The 11,038-nt window shown below is 44.3% G+C and overlaps 1 protein-coding gene across 2 annotated transcripts in view; it reads right to left on the bottom strand.

The window, feature by feature from the left end:
* Positions 1-11,038, bottom strand: part of sumf1 (sulfatase modifying factor 1) — a 175,387-nt gene that overhangs the window by 34,903 nt on the left and 129,446 nt on the right. The window contains exon 9 of one of the 2 annotated variants that reach the window (XM_059649973.1): positions 2,796-3,578. The exons of the other annotated variant lie outside the window; for it this stretch is intronic. Coding sequence (XP_059505956.1) covers positions 3,516-3,578 — 63 coding nt within the window. The 3' untranslated portion in view covers positions 2,796-3,515. Of the gene's footprint in view, positions 1-2,795; positions 3,579-11,038 lie in introns of those variants that run through there. 2 annotated transcript variants of the gene reach the window in all.

The raw sequence follows: 11,038 nt of genomic DNA, 5'->3' as shown, positions 1-11,038 counted from the left end.
GACCCATATAAGGGTTACATTTGCTTATTTTTAAAAGAACCTGTAGGAACATGAACTGTCATTAGCCATGGCTGACCAGTTCTAGGTAGGCCAAAGGCTTGCTAAATAATGTCGCAAGATAAGTTATGGAAAGAATCCAAGTGACAATTATTTTAAATCTAATTTAGACAGCGATTATAGAAACATTACCTAGCAACAATGTCTGTTTTTCACAGTTGACACTTGGTTTCCTGTCAGTTTTTCCTACTCGAGCCCTTATCAAATTAAGGCCAGAAATAGACTTCCTCTATCTAAAGCTGGACTGCAAACTATATTGTTGTTTTTTCAGTCTAAATACAAAGTCAATAGTAACACATTTCATTGTAGCCTTAACAGCACCAAGGTGATTGCTGGAAAATAGGAGCATTATTAATTAAGCTATATCCCACTGTGCTAATAAGGCATCCATTTCCCCAGGAAAAATGGCACTGATTAACTTTTCCAAGTATTTACTAGAATCACAGATTGAAAAAGAAATAATTTGCTCAGACTTAAACGCTGCAGCTGTTTAAGTCTGGCCTGCTTTCTATTCCTTTGAAGGACCTCAAAGTAGACTAGTCACATTCTTCAGATGCACTATGGACAAAAAGGTTGGTTACAATATTAGCATCTCTTTTGATGCACAGCATGAATGAAGAGGACCCGTAGGAAATCCACGTGGACTTGGGGAGAATGTGCAAGTTCCACACAGACAGTTGTCCAAGGGTGGAATCGAACCCAGGTAACTGGTGCTGCAAGGTCGCAGCACTAACCGCTGAGCCACCGTGCCACCCTAATCCATCACCTGTATTTTCAGAGCCTTCAATGTCGCAAACGTTCACAAGATTGTTACCAAGTAAAATCTGGCACCAAGCCAAATAAGACGTGATAATGCTGGATGATCACAAATTTGGTCAGAGATGGGTGTGGCAAGTTTTAAATGAGGAAAAGTTTTGCAGGGGTGGAATTCCAGATCTTGAGACCTCGAGTTAATAGTTCAATTCTACAATCAGGTGCCGAGACCAGGAGTTCTATTTTTCAACCTAAGAAGCTGGGCATCACTGGCTAGGCCAATACATTTTTATCTGTCCCTATTTGCCCTTGAGAGAGTGGCAGCCACTTGACAACTGAATTGTCTGTGTACTGTCTGAGCAGGCAGTTCATTGTCAACACCTTGGGGTTGGAGTTAAACATAGATCAGGTTAGGCAAGGATGGCAGACACAATGGGAACTGCAGATGCTGGAGAATCCGAGATAACAAAGTGTGAAGCTGGATGAACACAGCAGGCCAAGCAGCATCTTAGAAGTTGCCCTACAGTGTGGAAACAGGCCCTTCAGCCCAACAAGTCCACACTGCCCCTTGCAGCATCCCACCCAGACCCATCCCCCTATAACCCACACACCCCTGAACATTATGGGCAATTTAGCATGGCCAATCCACCTTGCCTGCACATCTTTGGACTGTGGGACGAAACCGGAGTACCCAGAGAAAACCCATGCAGACCTGTCCCACCTGGAAAGACAAGGATAGCAGATACATGAGAGGGCCATCGCTCGCAAATTCCTCTCCACGCCACACACAGCCTGACTGTGACCGATATCACTGTTCCTTCACAGCTGCTAGATCAATATCTTGTAACTCCCTCCCTAATAGCACTGTGGGTGAATCTAAACCCTAAGGACTATAGTGATTCAAAAAAGCAAATCACCACCATCTTCTCCAGGAATGGGCAATAAATATGGAGGTAGCCAGTGACTCCCACAATAAGCTAATAAATATACCTTTACAAAACTTTAAAAGAACAGATTTTTATGTTTATTTGACGTGTTTCTTTTTTGATGTGTAATATCCAAACTTTAATCATTATACACCTAATGTTCCTGTGCTCTTTATTGCTGTTTAGTTTTTGCCAGCATCTGGAATTATTTTAATTTCCAGGAATATTTTTTAACGTATACTCTTCCATGGGATGTGGACAGTATGAACTAGGCCAGCATGTGTTGTCCATCACTAATCACCTTTGAGAAGGTGGTGGTGAGTTAAAATGGGAGTCAGAGACAACATGATATAGAACAGGTCATGGAGGCAGGATGAGGCTAGTAGGTAGGAGATGGGGGTTTTGGAAACCAACCTTGCTCATCCCCTCCTCCTAACCTGTCCTTCCTCCCACCTATCCCCTCCTCCCACCTCAAGGCCCACCCCCATCTCCTACCTACTAACCTCATCCCACCCCCTTGACCTGTCCATCCTCCCCAGACTGACCGATCCCCTCCCTAACTCCCCACCTACACTCAGCTTTCCTGGCTCTTTGATCTTTCCGTCTCCTCTCCACCTATCTTCTCCCCTATTCATCTTCTATCCTCCTCCCCCTCTCTCCCTATTTATTTCAAAACTCCCTTCCCCTCCCCCATTTCTGAAGAAGGGTCTCGACCTGAAACGTCAGCTTTCCTGCTCCTCTGATGCTGCTTGGCCTGCTGTGTTCATCCAGCCCTATACCGTGTTATCTCAGATTCTCCAGCATCGGCAGTTCCTACTACCTCTCCAAAATGGGAGTCACATTGGAAGACAATTTGTGATGTCCTGCCATAGTCCTTTGCTTTGTTTGGGAGAGTTGAGGGAGCAAAATGGAGCACTGAAGGAGCCTCACGTGAGGCAGCGACACATGGAGTGGTATGGGGGCAGCACACAGAATAGTAAGTGGTCAAGAAGACAGCCTATGAGTAAGTATATTACATTATTGCAGTAGCATGCTGTAAATTGAGTCTTGCTAATTCTGGACTCAAACCAAATAATTTTTTTTAAGATCATATAATTGGGACTTCAAAGAGCAGGACAAGATTAGATCTTAAGGCAGCCCACCCTTTTTGAGCCTAACCACAAGTAAAACTCTGTTACCTAATTTTAATAGATTGCAGGTCCAGGTATACGCTCCATTTAATGAGCATGACATTTTATTGCTTTGTAATATATACGGTTGATCATGTCACTACAACTTTCTCCAAGACAATGGAATGCGTATTAACTGGAAATGATCATTATTTTCCTTTTAGTTTTTCCACTTCAAGGATTGTTTCCTGTTTGCTGGTGTTCACAGTGTGCTCTGTTTTCCTTCATTTCTGTGGAGATTTGTGACTTTTCTATTTCTTCTGCTCTCCTCATTCTCTGTCTCACTTCTTGAGGGCCAGTGTGGTAGTGACCTTATGACCCACACTCCATCCTTAGCTGCTGTTTCCCACTCATTTTTCAGGTGTGTACAGGTTACAGGTCCTGATCTTCACATGTTGAAGGTCGACATGACTTGGTGCCCGGTGCTAGTGGGGAAGCAGGTTGGGGGCTCCCTGATCTTTGTCAACGCCGCGCACTGGACATGACTAGAAGATGTTGGGAAGGACTCAGATTTGATACTGATTTCCTTCCTCATGAGAAATTGCCTTACCTCTCCACCTGACAGAATAGCTGTTTTCCCAGCTTAGCCATAGGCTGTATCATGAGTGCACTAGTAGATTGACACCATGTAACATTGGCTGAAATAAAACCAAGAATTGCGGATGCGAGAAATCTGAAACAAAAACCAACAGTGCTGGAGAAACTCAGCAAATCTGGCAACATCTGTGGAGAGAAAGCAGAGATAACACTGAGTCCAGTTCGGAAGAAGGGTCACTGGACCTGAAACGTTAATTCTGCTTTCTCTCTACAGAAACTGCCAGACCTGCTGAGTTTCTCCAGCAATATCTGTTTTCTAACATTGGACTGATTGTGATTTAAATAATAAACGTACTGTGGTTATATATCTTGCCACATATAGTTATGCGCCCACTTTGAGGAGATAGCAGTTTTACTTGCACTGTTTAGAGCATAAATATACAGAATGGACAAGATAATTTATTTCCACCTTGTTATGATCCCTCACTCATCCTAAGCCAATGTAATTAACTTTATCATGTGCAATCTAAATAAGATTGGGACATGCTCTGAATTCAGTTACAATCTTAACTTTATTGGTGGATCGCTTTTGATATCTTTACATAAATATTTGTATTTAATTGGACCTCAAGGGTAGACATGCAATCTGTCTATAGGCTTGGATGCTTGCACCCCCTTGTCTGGTCTAAAACCTTAATATTGTAGTGCTGTATTTCATTTCACGAGCACAATATGCTGTTGCACAGGATAATAGAGACATAGTTGGAAAGTAAGAAGGTGCAGCTGTTGCTATTTGAAGTGAAACAGTTATCACTTGAGAAATAGCACAAGGTGCATTTTATGTCAAAAACAAGTTGTTACTACAATCATGACGACAGAATTTTTCAAATATTCAACATCAAAGGAGTAAATCACAGAGCAGAACAATGTTTTGTTCAAGAACTGAGCAGTCAGTGAAAGGGTCAGCGTCAGGGGGTCGAGGAGTCAGTGAAAGGGTCAGCGTCAGGGGATCGAGGAGTCAGTGAAAGGGTCAGCGTCAGGGGATCGAGGAATCAGTGAAAGGGTCAGCGTCAGGGGAACGAGGAGTCGGTGAAAGGGTCAGCGTCAGGGGATCGAGGAGTCGGTGAAAGGGTCAGCGTCAGGGGATCGAGGAGTCGGTGAAAGGGTCAGCGTCAGGGGATCGAGGAGTCGGTGAAAGGGTCAACGTCAGGGGATCGAGGAGTCGGTGAAAGGGTCAGCGTCAGGGGATCGAGGAGTCAGTGAAAGGGTCAGCGTCAGGGGATCGAGGAGTCGGTGAAAGGGTCAGCGTCAGGGGATCGAGGAGTCAGTGAAAGGGTCAGTGTCAGGGGATCGAGGAGTCAGTGAAAGGGTCAGTGTCAGGGGATCGAGGAGTCGGTGAAAGGGTCAGCGTCAGGGGATCGAGGAGTCGGTGAAAGGGTCAGCGTCAGGGGGTCGAGGAGTCGGTGAAAGGGTCAGCGTCAGGGGGTCGAGGAGTGAGTGAAAGGGTCAGTGTCAGGGGATCGAGGAGTCAGTGAAAGGGTCAGTGTCAGGGGATCGCGGAGTGAGTGAAAGGGTCAGCGTCTGAGGAGTTGAACTCTGTTGGCTGAGACTGCAGCAGAAAATGATAAGCAGACATTTTCTGTAGAAAAGAGAATGAAATATGCATGATACCTTAATCTGCATCACATGTTTGCCCCTTGGATTGGGTTAAATTATAAGTAGTTTTAACAGAGGTTAAGGTCGTCTCCTGGGCAGTAGCCCAGGCTCAAAATGGTAAGCCAGGAACAGCTGCAGCTGATAGGGGAAGGAAAGTAACTTGAAATGAGTCTGAAATGCAAATTGTTGATTAGATAGAAACCGTAACTAAACTAATTGAGTGAGTTGTGGATGAACAGAAATAAAAGTGTGAAAGATAGCACTTCTACAACAATGAACTAGATTTTAATGAACTCTATTTTTAGAAGGACTGAACGGCTGCACAGCTGGGAGCTGCAGTAGAATCATAGATCCTCCAGTGAAAAGGTTTACGTCTGCCTGTTCATAAGTGAAAGGTGATAATTTACCAGTTTAATCATCCAAGAAAAGCGAGCCATATCCTCTTCTCTCCATCTCCCTGTGCTCAGTTTTAGTCTCACATGTCTCTTCAAATGAAGTCAAGGCAGAGATAGTAAAAGCTTGATACTTAAGAGGCACTTTTGTCAATGGGCAGTGGGAGGTGGATACTTCCTGTATTCAACTCCATATTGTCAGGACTGACTGCAAACCTGCAATGACTTTCCCATGATGGATGATGGTTGCAATTTGGGTAACAATTTGGAGTAAGCTGCTTGTCCACAGCTTTGGCAAGTCTATTCATTGTTACCGAAAGGGGTCATTTAGCTGCACGGGTCTCCCTGCTACTATGTGCTAAGATCATGGCTGATATACAAATAACCCATCAATCTGTCCCACCATCCTTAAGACCTCCAGGTAACCAATCTGAGATTTAAAATTTACAACTATGTCAGCATCAATTGCAGTTTGTGGAAGACAATTCCAAATTTCTACCGCATTTTGTATGTAGAAGTATTTCCTAGCTTCACTTCTGAAAGATCTGTCTCTGATCATTAGTCTATGTCCTCCCATCCTAACCAGCAGAAACAGTTTATCTCAAAATATGCTGTTTCCTTAATATCTTGAAAGCTTTGATCAAATCACCTCATAACTATCTAAATCATTTAAGAGACTGCTGGACATGTATACGGTCACAGAAATTTGAGGGTGCATACATGAGGATCAATGGTCGGCACAACATTGTGGGCTGAAGGGCCTGTTCTGTGCTGTACTGTTCTATGTTCTATGTTCTAAATTATAGGGAATGCGATCTTAACTTGTGTGCAAACATTACATGTATTAACTCTTGTAGTGCATCTATTATTCCATTAAATCAACACTGAACTCCTGCAAGATCATTAAATTCTTCCTACTGTGTAATCTCAACACTGCTGACAGTGCCTAGGTGTGGTTGAGCTGGGCTTTGAAATTTAAAGCATGATATCTGTCTTTGTATCCTTTGGCCATAAAAGACTATTTCTCACTTCTCCCTATTTTGAAAGTACCCTGTTCTATTCTATTTTAGCCTTAATGCACATGACTTCATATTTGCCTATACTGAAACAATCGGAGGAAATAAGAGTGAGAGAGTGGGGAAATGAGCAATCAAGTGACAGAGGGTTTCATATCAAGTCTTGGGTACCCTGAGAATTTTCAGATCGAGTGTACCCCCATGTATATATCCATTCCATCATCACATTTGCCTCGAAGATTACTGTGGATTGAGTAACATGGATGCCAACTGTGATCAGAGATAATGGGAACTGCAGATGCTGGAGAATCCGAGATAACAAAGCGTGGAGCTGGATGAACACAGCAGGCCAAGCAGCGTCCTAGGAGCACAAAAGCTATTTGTCACATTCTATGCTGGAGGAGAGAGTGGGAGCAGGCAGCCCGAGGCTGTCAGATGCAAGAGTGGGAGCAGGTAGAACCGTAGCGGGGGCAAGATCCAGCCTTGAGGTGAGGGAGGTCAAGTCCTTGTGATGAGTGCATGCCCAGCATGTCAGGCACTTACGGACTGTGGTGTTGAATAGTTAACTGTGTTTCTTTTTTTTCTCTTTTTAGTAAGGAGGACTACAGTGTTTAACTTTGTTTTCCTTATTTTGTGCTTAGTAACTAAGGGTCTGTACTTAAGTACCTCTGTGCCTAAGATTGTGCTGCCATGGGGACTTTTTACTGTACTCACAGAATCTCTACAGTAAGGAAGTAGACCACTCCAGCCCTCTGAAGAGCATCCCACTCAGACCCCTACCCTATCCTTGTAACCCTGCATTTTTCCATGGCTAATCAACCAAGCCTACACATCAGTGGACACGATGGGACAATTTAGCATGGCCAATTTGTGTAGCCTGCACATCTTTGGACTGTGGGATGAAACAGGAGCACCCGGAGGGAACCCATGCCGACACAAAGAGAATCTCACACAGACACTGTCCAAGGGTGAAACTGAACCTGGGTACCTTCTGCTGTGAGGTGGCAGTGCTAACAACTGAGCCACATGTGACAATAAACTTAAATCCATTTAAAATGTAGGAATAAGCGTAAACTTATTTAATGCTCTGTAAATTGATCCAGAATTCTTCCATACATACTCCCTTTTATTCCCTAATACTGTTTGTCTTTCCTACATCTAATTGCACAGTGTTCTGCAGTTCACACACCTTTCCTAGAGTTAGATTTTGCATTTGAACTCTTCAATGTAGTTGCCCACTCTGTATTTTTAAGCTGTACACTATATCCTAGCCCTTTTGGCTTAGTTTTGGTCACAAAGTTTCACCAGCCACAGCAGTTATTTCTGAAAAAGGGTCATGCTTGAAATATTTTCCTTGTGTGGCACTAACTCTAGCTAAATGGAATAGATTCAAATCAGATCTGGCACCTCAAAGCTGGGAAGTCTCCAGACCCCCTCTCTCATTTGCAGCTACAAATGCCACAATCTGTAAACTTACGGGCTGGCGCCTCCCACTCTCTACATGAAAACATCAAGCTTGGCAATCTGTGCTGGCTCAATGAGGAGTGTAGGAGGACATACCAGGAGCAGCACAGGACCTATCTAAAAATGAGGTGTCAACCAGGTGAAGCTACAACACAGGATTTTATGAATACTGGACAGTGGCAGCCACAGGAGATAAAAAACAGCTAAGGGAACTCACAACTAAAGGATCGGGTCACATTGAACCGTGAATGATAATGTACAATTAAACAACAAAACAGGGGGAAGGAGGGTCCACAAGCAGTTCCATCATTAGTGATGGTGGGGAGCCCACCACATCAGTGCAAAAGACACAGTGCAAAAGGTTGAAACATTTGCAAATATCTTCGGCCAGAAGTATCGAGTGGATGGATGATCCACTTTGGCCTCTTTCTGAGGTTCCCAGCATTACTGATGCCAGTCTTCAGGCAGTTCAGTTCAGTTCACCCACATGACATCAAGAAACAGCTGAAGATGTGGGATACAGCAAAAACTAGCACTACAGACAACATACTAGCTGTAGAACTGAAACATGTCCTCCAGAAAGGCTGACCCCTAACCAAACTGTTCTAATGTAGCTAAGCTGTTCACAAAATCAGAACTAGTTTAATGTGGACAATTACTACCTGATAAGGATATTCCTAATCAAAAGCCAAGTCCTGACAGTGCTGTTAAGACCAGCTCAACAATAACCTGCTCACCGATGCTCAGTTTGGATTTTGCAATGATTACTTGGCTCCTGACCTCATTATAGAGTTGATCCAAAAAAAAATGAATTCTGGAGAGGAGATAGAAATAACTGCAAGGCTGCATTTGGCGGAGTGTGCCATCAAGGAGCCCTGGCAAAACTTGAGTGCAGGGAATTATGCAGTAAACTCATTGCAGGTTAACAGCCCCAATTAGGGAAATCATTTCAATGAGGTCCACCTCATTACAAAGAGTATATCCTTCCACCTCTGAGTTTGGTAACGTAGGCCTGTTATTTCTCTTGTGGCCTCTCGTGGGAAATATTCTGGTTCCTCTGACTCAGCCTCAGATACCAGCTGCCTTTCTGCCTGTTCTGAGGGGCTGGTATGTTATCGTCCTGCCCTGTGTGTGAGTTTTCAGCCTTCACGTGGTGCACATGCTTGTTCAGGACCACCTCACCTACCTGAGCATTATACATCACAGGACCTGACCGTGTGTCGACCATGCTCCTTACCCACGTGGGGCCGTTTCCTCCGTGTCGGCACCAAACTGTCTCTCTCACATAAAGGAGTCTTGAGTCTGGACTTGGTGTTCCTGATGCTGATTCATGCTCCACCCCAGGTCCGGGAAGATCAGATTTAACCTGCTGCAGAGTCTTCTCTCCATTCGTTGCATGAGGGCTGGTCTGACCCGGGGACAGTTTGGTCTTGAGTGAAGCTGTAGGCTGCTTCTTTAAATCTTCTTTCAAGGTTTAGACTGCTGTTTCAGCCAGATAATGGTCCACGCAGAATCGTGGAATTGCTTCCTGGTCAACATGCAAGGTGGCCTTGGCCCTTCGATAGTTCTGGATGTGAGTTTGCTTGCTGAGCTGGAAAGTTAGTTTTCAGACGTTTCGTCACCATTCTAGGTAACATCATCAGTGAGCCTCCGACGAAGCGCTGGTCGGAGGCTCACTGATGATGTTACCTAGAATGGTGACGAAACGTCTGAAAACTAACCTTCCAGCTCAGCGAGCAAACTCACATCCAAAACCTCAACCTGAGCTCCAAATCTTCTCAAAACTCCCTTCGATAGTCCCCAGAGTTGTGAAAAACTTGAGGGTATTTAATTAGGACTTCACTCGGCAGCCATTTTCTAATCAAAAAATGTTGAGTCAATCAAGGTGAATCTTTCTCAATCAATTTCGCCCCCTCTGTGGTAACTGAACTAGCTGCTCCCCAGTATAGCTTCTCAGTCTAGCCGAGGTCTTGTGCAAACAAAAGGGTTGGAGTCCAGAATGAATTTGATAAAGACTGGTTCTACGATCACTGAAATGGCTGTGCCAATATCGACCTCCAGTAGAACTGGGTGACCATTTAACCAGACATTTATTTTGATTAGTTCTGATTTGGATGTTGCTAAGCAATTTAACTGTTCCAAACCAGCTGTCAGTGGACTTTCCAGGGTGTGCACTCCCCTGGATTCCAGCCTAAGAGTTGTCTTACTTAATGTAGGTCCATGAAACTCTTGCTGTCTCGAGTTTGCTACCAGCAGCAACTGCAATGGGTTGCCAGATATAATCGGAACTGCAGATGCTGGAGAATCTAAGATAACAAAGTTTGGAGCTGGACGAACACAGCAGGCCAAGCAGCATCTCAGGAGCACAAAAGCTGACGTTTCGGGCCTAGACCCTTCATCAGAGATGCTGTGTTCGTCCAGCTCCAAACTTTGTTATCTTGCAATGGGTTGCCAGCCTGGATCCTGAAAAAAATTTTAACGGTTGGGCCAAGGCTTGGCTTTGTTTTAGAGTTTGCTGTGGGCTGACCGAGAGTCCCTTTGTTCAGGATATGTCCTGATTGAGGCTATGCAATTGCCTTCACTCAAGTGGTATTTCCCAAATACAGGTGGATGGTGAGGGTTTCCACGTGCATCGGAATACTCTGCAACTCATATGCTCCACTTACCACATTTTCCGATGATAAAACCAGTTGTAGTGCCTGTTTGATGTCTAGTGGGTTTTAGCTAGTAGGCGCCTTTGTACGGTTACATCATCAAACCCACGTAGCAAATGGTCTCCTGGTATCTCATTAAGCGTTAAACCAAAGCCAAATGCCTCTGCCAGCCATCTTAACCTTGTCAAAAATCCTGACACGGATTCCCCTGGTTCTTGAACTGCTGAGTAAAACTAACAGTGTCTCAGAATTACAGGCGGCTTGGGGTCATAATTCTTCTTAACTAAATCTGTCAACTCTTGAAAGGTTTTACTATATGGTGCCTTGGGAAATGTTAGGCTCCTAATGGCTGAAAAGGCTGTGGGTCCACAAGCTGTCAGGAAAATTACTCGTTGCTTTCCATCTGCTCCAATG

The sequence above is a fragment of the Stegostoma tigrinum genome, chromosome 11 (genome assembly GCF_030684315.1).
Source record: "Stegostoma tigrinum isolate sSteTig4 chromosome 11, sSteTig4.hap1, whole genome shotgun sequence".
NCBI lineage: Eukaryota > Metazoa > Chordata > Chondrichthyes > Orectolobiformes > Stegostomatidae > Stegostoma > Stegostoma tigrinum.
The sequence above is the reverse complement of the archived record's forward strand: the minus strand, read 5'-3'. Positions and strand labels throughout refer to the sequence as shown.